We start from the raw sequence: 23,812 nt of genomic DNA on the forward strand, positions 1-23,812 counted from the left end.
GAGACAGCTACATGGACAGAAGCGACAAGAACCGAGAAGCCATGCCTCAAGTCGCTAGAGACGCCACGACGACATAGCCACAAACATGAAGCACACATGCCATCCGCACAATCGAGACACACACACCCAACTACACGAAGAACACAGGTGTACAGCTCTAAGAGTTCGAGGACTGACATGTACATACTATCTGCATGTTTCTTTTTTGCCGTTAGCTCGCCGCATGAACGCAAGAAGAGCATGTGTACATGCTTGCAGCCGCTTATATGCAAATAAGCATATGGAATGGCAGGAGCATTCGAGGGAGCTTGCAGCCATAATGCACTAACCTATGGACACTATGGAAGGCACATACAGTAGAAGCCAGACCATGGCTTAGGAAAACCACAGTAGGCCTTAGCCGTTTTAGGGAAACCTGAAGCCACAGAATACTGTGTAAGCAGAACTACGGTGGCGAGAACGAAGCCACCGCCAGGGTCATAATGTTGCAAGTGACATTCCACACCCTGAACCGAATTAACACGAGCTACGCAGAAGCCCATTACCTGTAAAATACAGAATAATTCAGAACTCCCGAGCTCACAAATGTGGTCCCCAAGCATGTGATCCAGCTGAGCGGATTAGGAGCCAAGATTAGGTGGCTGGGAAGAGCCAACCATCTCACAGACCAGACAATAGTTGCAACAAATTTGTTACATGCCAGCTACAGTTCTGCGCTGAGAATTGAGTGCACGCATGGCAATGCTGGTCTACACGCGGTTATGATATGGACACAACTGCACCTGACACAGTTGCGCATGCACCGGAGCAGGTGTCTCGCGGGCTGGGAACAAAGTTTATCCCAGGCTTGGGGGCCTGCAGGTCCACCAATCAAAATTAATCGCCCTAGGGGAGGATAGCTGGGATCATTGACCAATCATGGGGTCCGCACACTAACAATGAGTTGCAATTTTCGGGGATGGTCCAAGCCCGACACCTCAACAGCCTATCCAGAGTGGAGAATGTGACGCACGTTATGATGCCATCTGGTGTCAAATTTGGCCTGCAACACAGGATTCAGTGAGAGGGGCTGGAAATTGCTGCCGTGCAGGAGTTACCTGTGGGTTGTTGGCTGTAATAAACCCCAGTTATACCTTGCTACTTGTCTGGACATGGCATTCTTTTAGGAATGGGAAGGAGTTAGGCCTTCCACAAGTTCTGCACCTGTGGACTCCGAGCAAAGGATCTGCCTGCCTGGGGGTGGGGGGGCGGTGGAGTGTTACCCCAACAAGCCCTAAACACCTTAACCACAGGCGTCCAGATCCACCCATACTTCCTGGGTTCAAACCTATTGTTTGACCCTGAAATCAAAAATGTGGGCTGCACCTGGCAGGAAAACCAAGGGTGTGCAGATCAGGTGAGCACTAAGGCACAGTCCATTTTTGTTACTTTGCGCATCCTGCAACAGGCTTTTCCTGCTCTTCCGTTTATTACGGTAGAGATCACTCTGTGGTGGTGGGGGCCATGGTAAATTCCTATATAGATTGTTAACGGACTGCTGCCCATTATCCCACTTCTCAAATGCAGTGCCTGCAAAAAGCCAAAAACGCTCCATTGAGGTTGATTTTTAGAGTATGGAAGTACTCCCCTTAAGTCTTCAGCGAGCTTTACACTGGCTTATCTTTAACAATCTAATAGATTATAACATTCTGTGCCTAGTTCTTATGTGCATAACTTGGCTCCACTATACCCATCTAAGAAAATTAGGTGGTGTACCACCCAACTATGCGGCTGCGATCTAGTAACACTGCTGCTGGAAATCCCTTCATCGAATCATGTGTTCAAAGATGATCGCAGATCTGGAGTGTACGGCCCAAAAATATTTTATAGGCTGCCTCTGAAGATCAGAGCCCTTGAATCATCAGTTTCGGAGGGCTCTGGAAACCTACCTATTCAAGTAATTGGCATAGGTGAGACACTAACTAGTGTGTCAGTTTGGTTTGACTTTTGGCAATCTGTCTTCATGGTTCGCTTTGATGCTCAGCTTTACCTGTGCCTGGATCCGATTCATTTTGTTAATTGTGCGATATAAATATTTCAAAATCAAACCTGGCCATGGCAGGACAGTCTTCCTCCAGCATGAAGTCCACTTGAACTTAATTTTGAAAGGAACCACTATGTTGAGCCCCGCCACATAGACCCATGGACATACGGAGATTGGTGCGGTTAAAGGAATGACAGCCTTTTGTTTTCTGCTAGTTACCCTGGCTGGCTCCACACTGTTGCTGCAAGGGATCTATGGCTAATCTCTGCCACTTCATCTGCCCATCAAAACTGCCTTGCACTCTCTCCCAAAACACAAACAAGGAGACAAATACAGTACCCCTTTATAGCAAAAGACGGAGGAAGAGCGATCACTTAAACTGGGTTTTTACGCATGTAGATGGAACAGTAAATGTCATCTTGGGGGTCTCCATTTAATGCATAGATCAATCTGGCTATATAGAGATGTGTGATTCATGAATGAAAGTGGTAAGAATATTACTAACCCCAGAAAGAGGTTAATTACCCCTTCCGTAAAGTAGCCAAACACTTCATAAAATTGATGACCCTCCTCCGATCCCCCACGGATTTTTCAGTCACGCAGATTTGCGTAGCCTTTTTTCTGCAGGAAATGGCCCAATCTGGCAACACCGTTCCACCAGGAGCTAGTGCCATCTGCTGAGGCATCTGAGAACAGCTCTTGGGGGAAGAGGGGGAGGTGTCTCCAGATAATAAGCACCCTCTCCACTCAAGAATCCATGGTAAAATCACAGCTGCCATTGTAACGAATGGCAGGTATTTCTATATCCATATGACGAAGAACGTGTGCATCGCCAAATTAGGCTCCTATCGGTTAGCGATGAGGTGTCCGAAATAAAAATAGACAGCAAAAGAGGCTAGGGTTTCGAACAATTTGGAATGGTTCAGCAGGTGTAAGCAGTTGAAATGAAATGATGCGAGCATTCCACGTTAATTGAGAAACTAGCTAATTTATATTCCATCCAGATGAACATTAATTCTATTGAGCCCAAAAGTAATTAAGCACAAATCAGCAGAACAGAAACACTCAACATTACATTGAATGTACAAATATATCCGGGAACAATCTGATTTCAGAATCTGAAGGATTGAATCAGTCTTACAGTATGGGAGGGAAAGATATTTCTAACAAATGAGTAGTCACCTTGACGCTCGTGGATCTACCCAACGCACTTCATACTGTAATCTAGTCTTGACTAGCTGAATTTGGATTAACATCAGGAGGTGGTGCTCGGTGTACCCAAGGTTAACCATCTATACCTTGAAACATGGTGTCTGAATGTTCCCGTTTACCACTCTAATGAAAATAATAAAAATTCCAATTGCTTATTAAGGAACATGCACGATTTAGAAACATACCGAGGAAAGTGAAAATGCTCTTTGGTTGCATCGAAATTGGATGAAGGAGAGCAGGCTAAGCCTTAACGAGTCAAAAACTGAAATTCTGCTTCTTGCATCATACCTAAATAGAGCTTCATTGCTTTCTATTCCCGGCTTTCTCCTTCATTAAAACAATGACCTCTGCTCATGTCAAATCCTTGGGTGTATTCGACACTGCTGGTAAAATGTCCTTACCAGAAGAAAAAAAACAATCAGTCGCTCTAAATTTTTAACACATCTACAACAGATTTGTCCTTCTTTCAGAAGCTAATTGTGCAGCCGTCAGCCAGGCTATTATTGCACGGTTTGAAAATGAGGAGAGCTGGGAGCTATTTAAATCCTGCTTGTTGCTCAATAGAGCCTGGAAAGCATGACAAACCGCTATTGAGAGTGACTTTTGGCCCCTGAGGCCAACTGATGCCGAACACACACCTGTATGAATTTAAATTATGAAACAATTAGGACACATTCATACGACATTTAAAGCACATTGGGTCATAAATAAGGAACAGAATTATCTGTTTGCATCATATGTGGAAGTTCGATTTGCTCCTGATCCCTGGTTAATGCTGGAGACACACCAGAACTGGTTTTAGCTCCCGTTTCTAGAATCTCAATTTCGGTCTCAGTTATTGGTGCAAGACTTATTGCAACATACTGTTCCTGGGTGCTTGACAAGAGTATCACAATAAGTCTCGTGCTACAAAACATGGCAGCAAGGTTCGCCCCCAAGTCAGTGATCCTTTTCAAAGTATCAGGTATGCGCTTAAAGCTTTGCGAGGGGCCCTCCCATTTGCAGGATCCTGTGAAATAGCACAAGCCAAATAGGAGTCTCGTTCAAGTAGCTAATGGTTAATAGTGGTACAGGACTTGGGCCATTCATTTGAAGTTCAAGTGGTGAAAAATGGAATATGCTTGCATTGGTTGTTCAGCAAACATATCAAGCCTGCAAGTTCATAATCCTGCGAGTTTAGAAAAGGATTGAAAACCACCCTCTTCCAATGTTGGTTAGCAGTGGGTACTGCCTTGCACTATACTCGTCGGGGTTGCATCAGCACTTTACAAATATGGATCAATTACTTATTCAATAGCTTTGCTGATGCTGCATAAAACAGTAAGGGATATGGTACTTACCCAACACTCGTATCAAGGCATAAATTTGATTAGCAGAGTTTCCTCAAGTAAAATGTTAATTAGCAAACCAACCCATTTCATTAGCAATGCTGTACTAATATTGTTTAATGTCACCAGATGTTATTTGTACCCAATATATACAATGAGCACCAAAACACAATTTGTGTACTGCTGAAGACATTGTCGAGATGAATCGGGCCTTGCACGTTTTTTGAAAAATTCAGCAAGATCAGCAGGTCGAGACACTCCTTTCACCACCTACTCGACCTAAGAGAAACGCACTCTACCCACGGTAACGGATGACAAAAAATGTAAACGTACTTTCTTTAAAATGGTGCATGTTACTACAAACCCACTATGTTTGGCACACTGCTGCCGCCCAGATGCCAGACAGCCATTCACAGTGAAACCTTTGACACATACTGCAAAGTAAATGTTAAATACAAGTTTCAAATATCCCCTGCAAATGGTACTCGCCTCTGCATAAAATCTACTTGAGTGGGCGAGTAGATTTTGCAAGCCCTGGATCAGTGCCTGTAAAAGGTTAGCTGCATTAATGGACACAAACAGTTTGGCTCGCTCTCTACCGCAGGTGCAAATATATAATGCAATCATACTCCGAGCAAAAAGCCAACTACCGCATATGGTATTACAGTAGATCAGTAGATATGCATACTGAAAGGAACTATTGATCACTAGTTTCTGTAAACCTCTAGTTAGCATTGCAAATTCATTAGGTAAAGAGGAAATTAAGTAATTAAGTACGAGACTAAGTGTGGCTGGGCGTAGCAGCCCGAGAACTGCGCAAACTATGTGGAATAGTGTAGTTGGAGGCCATCTCGCTTTCAGGGTAGCTGGTATGAAGCAACATGTTGATATGTCCAGAGTATGGGATCAGCTCATGGGTTGAGCACAAGTTACACAGATGTATGCAACCAGCAGGTCACAGAACTAGGATTGCCATCAAAAGCATTTGGCTGTGTGGTCATGTACATCTTCAAAGTGTTCAACTTGTCAATTTGAAGTTTCTTGCTTTTTGGTGAATAGTATCAGTGTGGGGCTCTATCCGTGATTTAGTTCAGTTTCTTTACATATTGTTCATAACTGATTTGTCCACATTCAGTTGGGGGTCAGTGGCTGCATGGCTCAGTAGGGACCGATATTCGCCTGTCGGTTTGATAAGCAAAATTAGTTCTTTTTTCCTATGTGAGCCTTTGCGCTTGGGTTTAGGGTGCCCCCACAGATTTTCAAATTATATAATAACTTGTGAGGTACACACTGGTTAATGTTTTTCATATCATTAACACAAATTAATTTGCTTAGTGTTCATTCTATTTTGTTCCACAGACATCGTTATGACAAGCTATTTCACTTATTGTATTCCTTTGTGACAATAGTAGTGACTTTAGTGATAGGTCCGTTATTCTTTATATAGAGCCTTTCATGCAAGTATGAATTGTGTTATTTATTACAAAAAACATTTGTGCCAACATTTCTTTGCACGTGCTATGTTTCGCCCTTTCTTGGGCTTTGTCAAGGCAACATTCTTTACTTCGTATTGTGTGTCAGTTTTGTATTACACTTCACATTTTAGTACATATATTTATTTCAAGTTTGTGACACGCCAATGTTGCAAAAGCTATCAGATATATACATAGGATTATTCCATTCTTTTTTTCTTGCTTTACAAAAGAGAAAACTTCAGTTGGTCTGCGATGTTAAGAGTGGGAGAGGTTTGGTGAGTCTGGGCTGCTAGCGCGCAGGAAGAAGCGCCATGCAGTTATGTTGTGGTTACTTGTACTTAATATACTAGGTAGGTGTAAGCAGGTCGGCTTACCTCGGGTGCCCGGTAGTTACACTGGTGTATAGTTGGGGTTCTGCGTTTGCTTAAGAGTGTTTCTTCCAGTCTTAGATAAATATTCGGATTGCTGTTGCTTATATAATCGACCCTATGGTTTGGGGTAAACAAATGCGTCTTATTCCATATGTTGCTTGAGCTTGGTGCATACCTATTCTATTCATTGTGAGGTTCCCATAGTGTACCTCGTGAGGTTTCTGCTAGATAGTTGTGCAGTGGTTAGCAACGGAGCAACTATGGTTTGTGCGTGTACATTCGTTGCTGCCGAACATTTCAAACCCGGTTGGTGATGAACTATTTGTAATTCGTGGTGCATATTTGAACAGAAACTTTGTGCTTATAACATTTGGTACAAAGTGATATGCTGGTTCATAGCTTCATCAGTATTCCTAATGTGTATTTATTTATGAGTTTGGCCTATGTGTATTCTGCTGGTGCAGCATGTATTTGTTTGAGGCTTTAAATTGAATAAATAGACCATTTGTATACATGGTTGGCCTACTTGCAAGGTTCTGCATTATTAATATTTGATGCAAAAGCATATTTTTGAATTCCGATGTTATAGGTGGTGCATCTGGCGTATATGAAGCCAGCGCGTGGCTTCATATACTTCAGATGTTAAGTTGGTGCGTTTAGGTGCCCGTTGTGCGTGTGGTATTGAGTGCTTTGAATAGCCATTTCAAACCTTTCCCCCGTCCCTTCCCTTTGTAAAGCCTTGCTGCGGTCATATGGAAGACGCATTTGCTTACCCCAAACCATAAGGTCGATTATATAAGCAACAGCAATCAGAATACTGGTGTAAGAGACCAGAAGAAACACTCCAAGCAAACGCAGAACCCCAACTACACACCACTGGAACTACCTAGCACCCGAGGTAAGCCAACCTGCTTACACCACGACATAACTGCATGCCGCTTCTTCCTGCGCACTAGCAGCCCAGACTAACCAAACCTCTCCCACTCCAACTCCTAAGACCCAGTGAAGCTCCCTCTCATAAAGAGAAAAAAGAATGGAATAATCCTATGCATATATCTGCTAGCTTTTGGAACATTGGCGTGTGTCAAACTTGAAATGCACTAAAATGTTAAATGGAATACAAAACTGACACAATATTAAGTAAAAAATGTGCCTTGACAAAGCCCAAGAAATGGCAAAACAGTAGCACATACAAAGAAAAGTTGGAACAAATGTTTTTTTGTAATAAACAATTCACACTTGCATGAAATGCTCTATATAAAGAATAACAGACCCATCTTTAAAGAAATCACTACTATTGTCACAAAGGAATACACTAAGTGAAATAGCGTGTGTCATAACGATGTCTGTGGAACAAAATAGAACACTAAGTGAATTAACTAGTTAATGATATGAATTAAAAAAAATATCATAACCTGTATGAACAACAAGTGTGTACAAGTGGAAAGGCTCACATAGGAAAAACTTGACCGACCAAAATGAAATATGCGATTTTGATACACTAACCTAAATGTTACTGTAAAGTATGGAGAAAATCCAGTGTTTTACAGTAGCAATAATGTAATTCTAATTATTAAAAAAATAAAGTTAACACATACTGGTCTTTGCCAGACAGGATATAGTTAGCTTGTTAAATAAAAAGTATCATCCCGATTACTTCTTGTTTGCACTTATTTGGAAAAGATAAAGGGAAACGTTGCCTTTTAATGCAGAAACCCCCTCCCCAGTAAAAAAATAGCGTGCGTCACCCCAGATGCCATACTTGCTTATATTTTCTATTGAAAACCGTCACCGTACTCCTGGAAAGCCTAGCCACCACCAAGACCCTCACATCCCATTCTTCAAGTCAGAGCCAGTTTGAAGGCAACTGCTTTATCCAAAACCATTCTGTAAAGTTGACCGCTTTACTCCTTTGGGGGAGAAGATGAGTAGCTGAAAGTGTGGGGGGCAACCAGGCCAGTGCATGAAGGAGCGGCACAAAGGTTGAGCATATAGTGTCCAAAAGACAGTGGGTGGAAGATGGCATGCTATCGCATGTTTAACAAGGCGAGGCAGGGTTCTACAAAGAACCAGGTAGTAAGAGGTCAGCATGCGACAGCCAGGATGTAAAAAGCAAGTAGAGCACTACAGATGGAACGGTAAAATGTAGGTGTGATACACAGGTGACGTGCCATGCAACTTAAGGTTATGTGAAAAGAGTGTGCCATCTACAGCGAGTTCGTTGAGAGGCAGACAGGGCTTTAAATATGCTGCAGAGCATGGCTCCCCAGTACGCTCACCTGATGAAGCAACCATAGCCTTGACGGGTTTAAGGAGTCAACCCAACAGAGTGTGCAGAGGTGACACAGATGAATGTGCTAAAGTAGGAAAACCACCACCCGACTACCAAAGCTATTTTAAATGAGGTAATCATAGTATAGAGGCTTGGATAGCTATCATTGGTCCCATTTAAAAACGTGGTTCATTTTGATTGCCATGGTAAAGAAGATAGACATTTGGTATGATGTCTAGAGAGCACAGAGGCACCAAATAGGTCACAAGGCAGATGCTTCAAGTGTGGCTGGTACAGGCACGCAAATGTGGAAAAATAATGTCCTGCATTCTCTGCAGAATGCTACAAGTATGGCCAGTTGGGACACTTTAGCAAAGTCTGTCGGAACAGAGGCATATTTAATTCTCGCTATATGAACAGAGGAATCCTGGTCGCTTGGGCAGAGGAAATATGACCAGCATAAAGGTGTTGGAAGAACTAGGTGGCCCAAGTAGTTTGCTAGCAATCACCAATGGATTTGAAGAGGAAGTACAAATACTGGCATTTACTCTGGGCGAAGGTACTGTTGGCCCTTGGGTACCTATGTCTATAAATGGCATAACCTTGCTTGCAGGTTATGGTGGACACTGGTTCACCATATACTAGATGGTGGACATTGAGACTTTTCTAGAGGTTTTCAAAGGAAAGATGTAAAATTTACAAGTGGCCAGAGTGAGAGCGACGGGTTACGGCAAGTCGCCCATTAACATTGTAGGGTACACAAACTTTGAAGGAAGGAAAACTTATTGTAAATTATATTTGGAAGAAAAGGGGTTCTCCATTGTTGGTTGGTGGGAACAAGCATCTTTGATAATCAGGATACATCCCGGAGAAAATATACCGATTCTAAGCATTACAGAAAACAGCTGCGACACCTCTGAAAATCTAGCCAAGAGTTTTCCCAAAGTGTTCAATGATAATATTTGCATCTTGAAAGGATTTAAGCACCGCATTGTACTAAAAAAAGGGGGCAAAGCAAGTTGTGCACAGGGTGAGAAATATACCAATTGGCACCAGAGAGGCACTACAAAATGAGTTGGAGAAATTATGCAAACAAGGCATTATAGAACCAATTGAGAGCTCCGAATGGCTTTCCCCCTCAATTGTTATTGTACAAAAACTGGATGGGTCGAAGAGACTAAACATATGGTTGATCGCCATCTTTTTCCAAACACTGGAGAAATGCTCACCACAATGAAGCCAGCGAAGTTCTTTACAACATCAGACCTGTGTACCGCATAGGCACTGCTAGATGAAGAATCTAGACATCTAACATCATTCATCACTCCATTAGGTGCTTTTAGGTACAAGAGGATGCCTTTTGGGCTGGCGTCAGCAGTCGCTGTTTTTCAAAGACTGATGCATTTTCTGTTCAATGGTGTGCATTATTTCCAGGACGACATTAATATCTGCTATGACGGAAGATGACCATGATACAAAATTGCTGGGTGTGCTACAAGTTATCCAACAAAAGGGCCTCACACTCAAGATTGAAAAATGTAAATTAAAAGTGTGAGGTTAACTTACCTGGGTCATTGTATTAATGCTGAAGGCATAAAACCTAAGCACTAGTGGATACCATCCTTAAAATTCCTGATCCGATTAATAAAGACCAACTTCGAAGTTTTTTGGGTCTTACGGAATATCATTACTCAGGCAAGACGAAGCATATGTGCAAAAGGTACAAGATTTTCTTGGTCAGAAGATTTCAGGAGAGAATTTAGCATCATTAAATCCTTGATAAATAAAGCGCCTACACTTAGAATTTTGACCGCAGTGCAAAGGCTATAATATTGGTTGATGCCAGCAACATTGGTTTGGGAGGCGTCTTGGAGCAAGTACAGGGAGGATTTGTGGTACCTATTGCTTTTGCTTCCAGAACATTAAAAAGGAGTAGAAAGAAATTATTCAACTATTGGAAAGGAGGCATTTGGGATGAAATGGATTTTAGAACATTTCAAGGGCCTCATTTCGGGTATTCCAAAAGATCTCAAGACAGACCACAAACCACTCATGCACATATTGAATTCAAAAAACCCACATTTGACATATCCACGAATCAGGAGATGGACTTTGATCATCATACAATACAACATCAAAGTAAAGTACACACCAGGTGTATCAAATGTGGTGGCTGACTGTTTCTCTGGCTTAGCATATGACACTGAAGTTGAATATAATAATGCTGAGGAATTAACAGAAGATCAAGGAGCAGAGTGCATCATAGCACACATACATCCTAGTTTTTCTAAGGAGGATTGGATCAAGGCCATGAAGAAAGATACAAGAACATCTTAGGATGGCTATTGGAAGTGGTTGGAAGGATGTAGAGATGAATATCAAATTGTGGGAGAAGATAAAAGATGAAATGTCATGTGACAACACGTGTATCTACCGAGATGATCGTATAGTTTCACAAGTGGTTTTGAGAGACAAAATTATGGAATTGCCCACGAGGGGCATGTGGGGGGGAGGGGAGTTTAACGAAGAAAAGAGTGAGGGAAGCCTACTGGTGGCCGAATATGTGGAGTGAACTAGAAACAATGGTCAAGCAATGTACTGCATGTGCAGTAAGCGATAAAGGAAAAAATACAGAATACACTGCTACAACCTGTGGAAGTGCCTAGTTCAGTTTGGACAAAGTTAACTATTGATATAACTGGTCCCTATGAGATGCTTGGACCTCAAAAAGTGTATTTCATAGTGTTGGTGGACTATACATCTAAATGGCTGGAGTGTGGAGTGATTGAAGAATCAGTGATGGCTTTGAAAGTCATGAAGTTCCTAGAAGGAGTATTCAGTAGGGAAGGTGACCCCTCAAGAGCTGATATCCGATAAGGGGGTTCAGTTCTCATCATGGGAAGTTCAAAATGTTCTAAAAGAGCGAGCTATCAAGCACAGCACCACGGCGTTATATCATCGCATGGGAAACGGCTTGGTAGAAAGGATGAACCGATTTATAAAGGGGATCATTCAATTAGCCATTGCTAATAAATTGCCATGGAAGGATACACTTAAAGAGGCACTTTACATATATAGAGTAACTCCATTCAGTGACGGAGGAAGAACTGTTCACCCTCATGAGAGGGAGAATTGCTCCAACAGACTTAGACCTGCTTGGCTTATACTAAAGAAAAATAAGGAAATTAATTTGGAAAAAATTGTAAGGAAGGTAAAGAAAATACAAAATGAGTACAAGAGTTACTATGATAAGCAAAAATATGTATTGGAAAGCAAGATTAAGAGGGGAGACTGGATTAGGTTAGAGAACCTAAGAGTGTAATGAAAGGAGAATCAAGATTTCGCTCTCCCCAAAGAATGATGGGATGCTCAGATAAATCAGTAATTTTAGATGAGGGGAAAAGATGGTCTTGCAATGATGTACTTGCAAGAAAAGGAGAACCAATGAGGAATGAAACAAGCCGAGGTTCCACAAGAGAATATGGACAATGTTTTAGAGACGATGAATACAATATTACACCTGCAAGTGATGCTGACAAGCCAAAAGTCTTCTGGAGAGATGATGGGAAATAAGTAAGCGTCCGAGATCCAGAAGAATTGTGAGAAATTGCAAACAGGATTTCATATACTATTGAACCTGATGGAGCATTTCTACATGATGGAGTCACTGTGAACCAACCCTTTCATTCAGTGTTTTTCACTGTTCCATGTCCTTTTTAATAAGTTTATAAGTTCATAAGTATACACTGTTTTATCAATAGTATACACATTATTTATCTAGGTATCATTAATTTGAATATTTTGGTTTGCATGCACATTGTTTTTTTTATATTCTTTATAAAAATGAATGTGGAGGACATGTTATAATGTGGTTAACACATATAGACGACCATGATGTACCTAGTTCTGTGATTGGCGTCATGCCTCGTGTATGACTCTGGAATCTAGGTTCTAGAATCATACACGAAGATGAACGGCTACTGATGGTTGGTCCTCTTGGGGGACTTCCTAACATAAATAAGTTAGGTTTATGTGTGACAAACGTATTATTTCACTTCAATATGTAAAGCCGCAAGTAACTTATATTTGCGATGACTCATGGCGTGCTCCAGTTATGTGTGGTTTCAAGGTCAGCTAAAGATTAATGTGGGGGGGGGGGAAGAGCATGATGGCCACCCCTAACCGCACTCCGTCCATTTTCAAGCGCCCCCGATTTTGTATAACATTTGAAGCAGTGGAGGTGGGGCGAAACGGCCTGCAAGGCCATGCATTTGGGCCCCTGGAAGACTGGAATAGACTACCGATAAATAGCTACTACAACGCGTGGATTTAAAGGATGTCATATGGCCAGATTTTCTACTGCAAATCGTTGTTACGTTACAACATTCAGCTACAGGTTTCCCGCGTAGGCCCTGCGTTTTCGCGCCCTTTATCTCGGCGATGCAACTATATGCAAAATAAAGTAGTTGACGGTCTCCCGGGCCAAACTAAGAACGAACTGGCAGTAAAGGTATTGCACCTGATTGAGCGGTGACGTAGCAAGGGCCAGGTAAGTTCTATAGTTTGACATGTGACGTCACTACTCAGAACTCAATGCACATGCCCCCCCCCCTCCTCCTCCTCCTCCTCTACCGGTTGGACGACTCTTACTCTCTTTGCTCGCCATCTTCTCGGTCTCCTCTGTTGCCCCCGTCTCCCCCGGGCCCCTTCGGCGCTCGTTGTTTTTCCGCCCCCGCTGCTCGGATATAAAAACCGCCACAGCTCTGTCGGGCGGGGCTGGCGTTTCCACCAATCCTTCGGGGTGCAGATGAACGGGGCGCCGCAGAAAGAAGCTGTGCAGCTATCTGCCACCCCTCTAACGTGATGTGGGCTCCACTCCCGGGCACCAGAGCAAAACTTGGATTCTCACTTTCAATCCGCGCCGCCGAACACGCCACCTATGAAAGTGCGCACGCGCGACGTTCGGCAGTGGGCGGGGGAGAGAAGTTTGACACAATCCCTTTTTTTCAGTGTCTTAACGAATCACAGACTACGGAGCTTAGTCAACACAAACACTAGACCGTATGTCCAATGATTCCAATGTGTGTGTTTTGGATCTGGTCAGGAGGCGGCCATAGTTTGTAATGGATAGAAAAGCACCGGTAGGACTAGATTCTGTGTTGCGGCCGGAGGCTCGGATTATTATTTCTTTCTTTACTTTAAACTCGAGCAGCATTATAACCCTTACACTATATATAAACATTCACACAATAAAAACGACATTCCCCAAGAAATAGTCTTTTTTGTAGTCCAATTTTTGATATGATAACTTAGAACATGTGACATCATTAACAAATCCTCTCACTGTTACTCGAATATTTTCCTCTCCTTTCTCTTGTCGTTCCTCTTTCTTTGATGCTTGTGCAGCAGTTAAGTATATATATTGCTATTTTTTTTTTTTTTTACTGCCGCCTGAAATAAGTAAAACCGCAATGCATTCCTACGGGGAAGTTCCTTTCTCCCGCTTTCTGGAGTCGAATCTCCCTCCTAGGTAGTCGAGAATGTTGGCATGTATGTTATTATCTTGTTTTAAAATGTGTATAAGTGGATAGGTTTAACTGAAATGTTTTAGTTTCAGCACGCGCACAGCAACAAATAGATTGTTTTAGCATTCGCAGCACGGGGCATCTAGACGGAGCATATCCGTGTACCCATTAGTAACGATCGCAACGGCCCTCTGCAGGGGCCCGGTGACTCAATTATTAACACTGGAAGGGGTGCTCTCACGGAGACACACGTGCAACGGTAACCATCCACCGTCAACCTGTGCCATTTCCGTAAGAGCCACCCATCTCCGGTATTTATATTTTGTTTATGTATATTGCGCACCCTGCCCTGAGGCATCTGGGCTCTTTTCTTGCATGTCTACAACTAATGGTTACAGGTTGAAAGACATCAAGGTACAACTTCTTGGGGTGCAGGTACATATCAAGAGGTAGATGGACGTAGTGGTGAGTACAAGACATGTAATACAGTTAGATACAAGGTACATACACCTATGGGTACACCTGATTTACTTCAAGTAGCTAGAGCTATCCACTTATACAAGTCTTAGTGCAGGCGTTACCAAAGCGTGACTGGTGTTTACAATCTAGCGCAGGTGGTGCCTAGATCTTGCTCAGTGAGCCAGGATTTGGTTTTATTCTTATATGAAGAGAGGCAGATTTCAGTTCTAAGAGGGTTTGGGAGTGTGTTCCAAAGTTTGGATGCAAGAACTGGGAAGCTGGACCCCCCTGCATTTTGTAATTTAAATCTAGGTATGGCAAGTGAGTGGGCTTGTGCCGATCTAAGTGGTCGGGTAGCTGTGTGTGCAGTGAGACGGGTGGTCAAGTATTCTAATGCTTGCTTGGTTAAGCACTTGTGTGTGAGTGCGAGGGGTTTTGTGCGAAATTCTAAGTGACACAGGGAGCCAGTGGAAGTTCCGTCTGGTGTCGGAGATGTGCACTTTTCTGGGTATATTGAGGGCTGCTCTGATGGCATTATTCTGTGTTACTTGGAGCCGGTTAATGTTCTTTTGACTAGTCCCCAGGTACAGGGCATTGCAATAATCAATTTTAGACATTACAAGGGCTCTTGCCAGAATGATGCAGTTAGGAGTGGTGATGAAAGGTCTGCACGCTGTCACAAGTTTGCAAGTATAAGCTGATGCTGAAACCACAGAGTTAATTTGTTTTGTCAAGGAGAGGGTAGAATCAAGGTGGAAGCCAAGAATTTGAGTATTGTTTGACACCTTAATGGTATTCACATCGATAACAAAATCTTTGAAAGCAGGGTCCAGTTTATTAAGACAGAGGTGTGAGCCGAGGATGAGTAACTCGGTCTTATCATCGTTTAAGTATAAGCCATGATGTGCCATCCAGGCTTGAATGATTCAGTAGATCTCATTGAGAACCTTTACATTTGTTGTATAATCGGCAGTAATGGGAATGAGTAGCAGGAGCGCGAGGAGCAGAGCACTTGTTTTTACATAGACTGGATTTCACCGGCACACACATCAGAGCGAGACACAGTGAGGGACTGCCATCAACTCTACGTAGCGAATTCCAGGCTGCAAAGTGTTATGGCACAGCGCCGCCTAGTGGTTGCGAGATAACTGACACAAATAGTGTCGAGATTTACAGTCAGCTGCAGTAGAGGCAGGGAAGGCAGCAGCTATTGCCAATGGCAAGTGCAAAGCACTGTAGACGGGCACAGACACAAGTGAAACTGCAACAGGTTAAGCCAACCCAGACCCACATAAGCTGCTTTACAACGGGTATAGGCCCAGAAACCCTGTAGAGACCGGCTTGTGTCTAATAACGCACAGCTCCAGCGAGGACTATGAGGAACCCCATACTAGCAGTAAGTGGACAGTGTCCAACAAGGACCAAGCAGTACAAAGTGTACTGGGTGCAGGATTGGGAGCATTGTCACAGGGAAGGAGCTGGGTGGAAGACCTCATCACTTTCTCCAAAGGGATAGCGGCCCTGAAAGGAGAAGCCCCAGAGAGATATCAGGAGGGGCAAGGGGGAAGAAAGAAAGCCCGAAAGGCCTGCAGCAGTCAAACCCCCGGTCTCACCACACACAAAGAGAGGTGGTGAGAAAAGAATGTGGTCAAGGTCATGGGTAAGGAGAGGTAAAGGATATACAAAGGAAGAGTCAAATTCAGAAGACTTGGACGAGGAAGAGTGGGACGAGACGTCTGAAGAAAGCTCAGAGGAGCTTGATATATCATCCCCAAGCCTTCCTAATAAGCATAAGGCTGCCAAGGAAAAGGCAAAGGGAGGAAGAGCTGGGTGAGGTATTCGACCCGTACTCTCTCATCCATCCCGGGTTGGCGGAGTGGGAGCCCCCCACCAAGATTGACAATTATATAAAGAGGAGGATTTGAAATCCTCTGTCAAAAGAGGCCAGGAGCAAGCTCTGGGCAAAATGCCCCAGGTCTCAAGTGCCAGAAGGTATGGCAGAAATGCCAGAAATCGATGAAAAGATGTCCTTCATGGGACGGTACCGCAGGGTCACCAAGAAGGGCATAGATAGAACCTGGCGATCATGCCAGGATGAACCCATTGATGTTCTAGGTCCTCTAACAAAAATCTGGCAGATGGCAGAAGAGGCGAAACAGCCAGAACAGAAACTGGACCTGGAGATCCTAGCTGGATGGGCGCAGAGGGCAATATGCTTACTCTGCGATGCTAACAATGCCCTGACAACAGAAAGACGGAAGTCTATTCTAGTCAAAATAGACACCAAAATGAGCGAACTGTCCACAGCAGAATCAACGCCTAGAAGTAAAGACAAACTATTTGGGGATGCCTTCATTAAGGAGATGGCTAAGTTCGTGAATACTTAGGCCGCTATAGACAAAGCATAAGCATCATTAAAAAGAGTGTTTTGCGGGAAGGTTTTTGGAAGGGCTGGTAGAGGAAGGGGCTGCTCGTCTAGCCGCTATTCCTCATACAGGTCCAACTAGAATAGCAGGAATGACTGAAAGAATTAAGAAGAGCGCAGACCGAACCCCTTCTTTCAGTCAAGAGGAAGAGGCAGAGGCTGGAGAGGCAATAACAGAGGACAGCAGGCAAACACATGTGAGACTGATCACAGAAGCACTGATTCAACCAGCAGATACAGGGACCCTAGTGATAGGGGGAGGACTGCACTATTCTTAGAAAGGTGTTGAGTTATCAGGAGATGCATGGGTCGACCAAACGGTACAGGGCTTCCAACTAGAGTTCTGGCAAGATGCAGAACAAGTAGAGTACCGGAGTCCTATACGGTTCAGCATTAAGGACAAAACATTGTTAGACGAAGAGATAATAGACCTAGAGAGAAAGGGTGTCATCGCACGAGTGTCCAATTCTTTGATCAGGTTTGTAAGCAATATGTTCTTGGTAAAGGGAAAAAAGAAACAGAGACCAGTGACAAACTAGAGAAGTTTGAATGCATTCATCATATACAGACATTTCAAGATGGAGGGTATCCATCTCTTGAGAGACGTGTTACAAGCAGAGGATTGGCTAGTAAGGATAGACCTCAAAGATGCCTACTTAACATTCCCAATCGCGAAGGAACATCAGAGGTTCCTTCAATTCTGGTGGGGCGGTCAGAAGTGGCAATTAACATGCCTCCCATTAGGTCCAGCGTCAGCACCTTGGGCCTTTACAAAACTGGTGAGGACAGTGGTCAGTCACCTGAGAGAACAGGGCATTAGGTTAATAGTATACCTAGATGACTTTTGTCTGATGGGGCAGGACAAAATAAGGCTGGAGCAGCAAGCAGAGGTAGCAATCCAACTATTGCAGGACTTGGGCTTTCTAATAAATTGGGAAAAATTTGCTTTGGAGCCGTCCCAAGCATTAGAGTTCCTGGGTTTCGTGATAGACACGAGAGCGGCTACACTCAGCCTTCCAATAGCCAAGGTGAATCTGAACAATAAAGAGATACGCTCAATAATATCGAGGGAAGAGATATCACTCAGAGAGCTAGCCAGATTGGTAGGGAGACTAGCATCATCAATTCGGGCGATCTTCCTGGGGCCACTACACTACAGAGCACTGCAGGGCCTGAAAATCAAACACCTGCGAAAAAGGTTATCGTACAAACAGAAAGTACCGATCTCTTAGGAGGCGAGGACAGAACTATGGTGGTAGTTCAGACACATGGAGGCCTGGAACAGGAGAGCAATATTTGGCTCAACACCGCACCTCATCATAGAATCAGATGTCAACCGTTGGGGCTGGGGGACCCGTTGCGGAGAGGTGACAACAGGAGGCAGGTGGTCAGCGAAGGAGCTAGAGCTCCACATCAATTGTCTAGATGTGATGGCGGGGTCCTTCGCAGCAAGATTTTGGACCCAGGACAAGGTGAACTGTTGCATATTACTGAAAATGGACAATGTCTCCACAGTCCGCTACATAAACAGGCCGGGCGGGAAGAAGTCCACGATTCTGGCAGAACTAGCAAAAGTTTTCTGGCACATGTGCCTAAAGAACAAGATCAGCATCAAAGCAGAATATCTCCCAGGTCTGCAAAATGAGGTGACAGACTGGAATTCAAGACATCTGAGAGATGCAGCGAATGGTAGTTAGACAGAACAGTATTTCTAACCCTAATGGAGATGAGGGGACCATGCAAAACAGACCTTTTTGCATCCAGGTTGAATGTTCAACTAAATCGCTTCTTCAGCTGGAGGCCGGATCCAGCAGCAGAAGCAACGGACGTATTTCTATAGAAGTGGGGTCCAGATAGAGAATACGCTCAGGTCAGGAGAAAACATGCAACACTAATATTAGTGAAACCAGACTGGAGGAGTCGGGTATGATTCCCGGACCTTCTCGAATTGTCCATCAACAAACCACTGTTACTTCCCCAATTCAGAGAATTGATTCAAAATCCATGAGGAGTGTCATCGGCTGAGTCAGGAAAGCAACCTGAGGCTGAGCGATTTCTGGGGAGCCTGGTAGAAGTCAGGACTTTCGGGAGACGCTGAAAAATAAATTGAGGAAACTTGGGCATCAGGTACCAGGAAGGTCTACAAATTGGCCTGGGCACATTGGAATAGCTGGCGTGTAGAACGACACATACATCCCACTAGAACAAATGTAATTCAGATAGTGAATGTTCTAGCGGCCTTGGCAGCACAAGACAAAGCATACAGAACAGTGAACATGTGTAGATCAACCATATCTGCCAGTCATCCCAAGATGGAGAATGTGGCAGTAGGTGAACACCCCCTGGCATGCAGACTCCTCAGAGGAGTAAAACCTTTGAGACCGCTGTTACTCAAATACTCACAGACATGGGACGTGAATACAGTCTTGAATCTGTTTAACTGGCCGGACAATTAACACCTGACAAGAAAAGCAATATCATCAAAGCTCACTACACTACTTTGCCTCATATCTTTTAAGAGTGTCTGATGTGAAAGCACTCAAAGCAGATAGGAGATCTTTTAGCCCTTCGGGGGTCACATTTCACGTTAACAAGAGAACTAAGACATGTATCAGAACAGTTACCTACTCAGCTTTCCCAGACCAACCCAAGTTATGTCCGGTGCAGTGTTTGAAAGATGTAGCAGTGGCAACTCTAGCCAGATGGGTTACATGGTTTGTGCTACAGACCGGCATTGACATTGGAACTTATGGAGCTCATTCAATTAGAGGAACTATGGCATAAAAAGCATATAACGCAGGAGCTAGTTTAGAGGACATCTTAAAAGACGCAGACTGGTCAAAAGAGTCCATGTTCAAGCAATTTTACTTTAGACCGGTAGGTCAGATGTGGTGAGTAAGCTATGAACAAGCATAATCGCAGCCTCTGGTCTTGACATAGAATACTAATAATCCATACTAATGTTATAGAAAGTCAAGATTCTATTAAAGACACGAGGCGAAGGATTATCCCACCCAGTCAATCGTTATATTATTTAATTGATAATTGGATGTAATGCCTAGGGAATAATATTGTCATGAACATTTTTGTATCGTAACGATTGCCCACCCTATCGTGGCTAGCCTAAGCTTGCTGTTTGATTACTTAACAGGAACAGAATCGAAGGCAGCAGGATCCTGTAAAGCAGGAGAAAGCCACACTATATTTCAGCGTCTATTAGTTGGGGCACAGGACTTAAAGTTTGAGACAGACAAAGAAAGAGGAAGGACAAGAGAAAGGAGAGGAAGATATTGGAATAGCAGTGAGAGGATTGGTTAAGGATGTCACATGTTTAAGTTATCTTATCAAAAACTGGACTACAAAACAGACCATTTCTTGGTAAATGTAGTTTTTATTGTGTGAATTTTTATATATATTGTAATGGTTATAATGCTGCTCGAGTTTAAAGTAAAGAAAGAAAGCATAATCCTTTGCCTCTGTGGCTTTAAAAGAATCTTGACTTTCTATAACGTTAGTATGGAAAATCAGTATTCTCGAGAATGCAAAACTGCGCTTGATACAGGGAAGCCATGTGCGAAAGTACCAGTCATGTCACAGCTTGCAAACCTTACTTTGGAGATGGTCAAGATAGCCCGTTCTAAGATGGACCATGGTAATTGAATTATTTGTTAAGACCAGGAGGCTGGATGATGCTTTCTCTCATCTTTACTTTCTCGAGCAGCATCAAGTAACAATACCAAACTGAAACATAAAGCGAAAAATGACAAATCCCAACGTAGTTTCAGTCTTTAGTAGATCTCATTGTTTTTTATAACACATTTTATTGGTTTTTAAACATACATGCAGTACACCAACAAATCCCCCCCAGCCTCCCTCCCCCAATGCCCGGGTTGGTTCATCACTCCATTCCTGTCTTGCTGCTCTGTGCATTTCTCACCATGTCCCGTATAGTGTTTGTGTCCATCTCTTTTCCAATTTAACCGGCGAGGTCTATATCACATGGTCTTCCCACTTTCCCCAGATCTTGATGGCTTTGGCCAGGCATCCCCGTGCTGTATAGATTCTATGCTCTTTCGCTGCACATATGTCCATTTCGTTTGACCATTGGGCCACTGATGGGCTTTCCGGGGCCCCGCATTTCTGTGCTATATCTCGTTTTATGAGGCCCATTGCATTGGGAAGAAAGATACCCTCCCATTTATCTGGAATATTCTCATCTGGGGCCCGGGTAACATTATTGCAGGTTGTGGGATTATTGTGCGCCCCAGGGTTCTCGTTAACAGTTGACAACATTGCGCCCAGAAGGACTTGATTTTAGGTCATTCCCAGAGAAGGTGGATAAAAGTGCTCTCCTCCCTCCGACATTTCAGACAGTTAGGGTCCTCCGCCCTCCCCCAGCCAAATAGAGCCCCTCGGGGGTAGTACACCCTGTGGAGTATCTTAAGTTGTACCAGTCTAATTCTGGAGTCTATTGCGATATCGCGTGGGTGCATCAGTATTTGGATCCAGTCCTCTGGTTCAATTGACCCCCACATCTCCCTCCCATTTATTTTTGAGACTGACCAAATCCGGAGTGGCAAACGCGTTAATCGCCTTGTATAGAATAGTGGTGACCTTGGCAGGGATGTGTTGTGGTAGTAAGTTGCGTTCCAGAGGTGTGTAATCTGGTATGTCGTCGAGCTCTTGCCCATGTGCATTAATGGTATGAGTTAACTGCAGGTAGTGGTAATGTTCTGTAGCAGATATTCGGAATCTCTGCTGCAGGGTTTCGAATGGGAGGATGGAACCATCCGCAATAATGTCTCCTATTGTGGTTATCCCAGCCTCCACCCACCGGATCCATGCAGCCAACTTCCGTACCTCCTTCAACCCATAGTTGTGCCATAATGGTTGTGCCATAGTGATCCTGTTCCCCCAGCCTATGTGAGTGTGTGCCTGCCTCCAGATCATCGCGATATGGGTAGACATTGTTTGTACGGGGGGCCTGGTTAGGGTCTGGTATGGTGTTTCCAGTGGTGGGTTGCCTTGGATAATGGGTTCCTCCGCTCTAATGTGTGGTTGTTCGGGGTCTCCATGAAGGAGGTCATTAACTACATTTAGTTGACAGGCCCAGTAGTAGGACCTGAGGTGTGGGAGTCCTATGCCCCCCTCCCAGATGGATCGTTGCAACGTGGTCAACGCGATTCGAGGCTGCCCTCCTTTCCATATCAGTTTCCTGACTAGGCGCTCTACTCGGTTAAATTCCGCGTTTGGTATGGCCAATGGGGCATTCTGCAGTACATAAAGGAAGCGTGGAAGCGCCATCATTTTAAAGAGGGCCGATCTGCCCATGAGTGTGAGAGGAAGGAGTATCCAGTGCTGTACATCCGCGGCAAAGCGGTCGATTAGTGGGTGCAGGTTGTGCGCTACGTATTCCGAGAGAGTCCCTGAGACCCATATGCCCAGATAGCGGAAGCCTTCTCTCTCCACCCGATATGGCATGCCCCGGGAGACTGCCAGGTCATCACCCTTCACTGGCAACAGGACCGATTTACCCCAGTTAACTCGTGAGCCCACTGAATTCCTCAAAAGTCGTCAACATTTGGGTTATGATTGGGCATGCGTAGTCTGGGTTGCTGAGATAGAGTAGCAGGTCATCTGCATATAGGGATACCCTGTCCTCTTGTCCGTCTGGCCAGCAAAAGCCTGACCATGTAGTAACCTGTCGGAGCCATTGGGCAAGCGGTTCAATCGCTAGGGCGAATAGAAGGGGGGATAGAGGACAGCCCTGTCGGGTGCCTCTGCCCAGTGGGAAGGTCCTAGAGGTCCAGCCATTTACCCTGACCGCAGCCATTGGCGCCTCGTACAGCAGTTGGACCCAGCTGAGAAAGGTCTCACCAATGCCCATGCGTCTCATTATCGCCCACAGGCTTTCCCACACTACCGAGTTGAACGCTTTCTCGAAATCAATTGCTAAAAGAGCAAGTGGCGCGTCGATGCTCGGGGCTTTTTCCAGGAGTAGATGCAACCTGCGTAGGTTCATTCTGGTCGATCTTTGCGGCATAAAGCCGCACTGGTCCGGATGAACCAGTGAGGATATGACCTGTTGAAGTCTATTGGTCAGTGCCTTGGCCAAAATCCTTGCTTCGCTGTTAATAAGCGATATAGGCCTGTATGATGTGCACCGGTCAGGGGCTTTCCTTGTTTGGGAATAACCACAATGTTGGCCGTTCATAGGTCCAATGGAAGGGTGCCCTGTCCTTTGGCCGCCAGGAATAAATCCTGGAGGGGGGCCGCCATCTGGTTGTTGCCCAGCTTCCTCCAGGTCTCGGCCGGGAAGCTGTTAGGGCCTGGTGTCTTCCCGGATTGTAGCTGGGACATGGCCTCCATGATTCCGGCCTCGTCCAGTTCCCTATCCAGATATGTTGTCTGCTGCTCCAAGAGGTGCGGGAGCACGATCTCGTCCAGAAGGGATGGATCTACCGGTGATGTTGGGGCAGCATAGAGTGCGGCATGGAATTTAGCGAAGGCCTCTGCTATTTCTGGGTCTGTTTGGGTCAGTCCATTGGGGTCTTCTATGATCTGCCTGACATGTCTGTGCCCTTCCTCCCGACGTTCCAGCCAGGCCAGTAGTTTGCCGGCTTTGTCGCTGTGTTCATAGATTCTGGTCCTTGACTCCCTATGCGCTTGCTTTTTGTTATCTAGTGCTATGTTGTGCAGGGTTGCTCTGGCCTTCACGAGGG

General features: G+C 44.4%; 1 protein-coding gene across 1 annotated transcript in view; it reads right to left on the bottom strand.

The window, feature by feature from the left end:
* Window positions 1–13,670, bottom strand: part of RBBP7 (RB binding protein 7, chromatin remodeling factor) — a 562,467-nt gene extending 548,797 nt beyond the window's left edge. The window contains exon 1 of the mRNA XM_069636807.1: window positions 13,332–13,670. Coding sequence (XP_069492908.1) covers window positions 13,332–13,347 — 16 coding nt within the window. The 5' untranslated portion in view covers window positions 13,348–13,670. The remainder of the gene's footprint in view (window positions 1–13,331) is intronic.
* Between the last annotated feature and the right edge of the window lie 10,142 nt (window positions 13,671–23,812).

This window comes from Ambystoma mexicanum, chromosome 7p (assembly GCF_040938575.1).
Source record: "Ambystoma mexicanum isolate Mex_15411 chromosome 7p, UKY_AmexF1_1, whole genome shotgun sequence".
Classification (NCBI taxonomy): Eukaryota; Metazoa; Chordata; class Amphibia; order Caudata; family Ambystomatidae; genus Ambystoma; species Ambystoma mexicanum.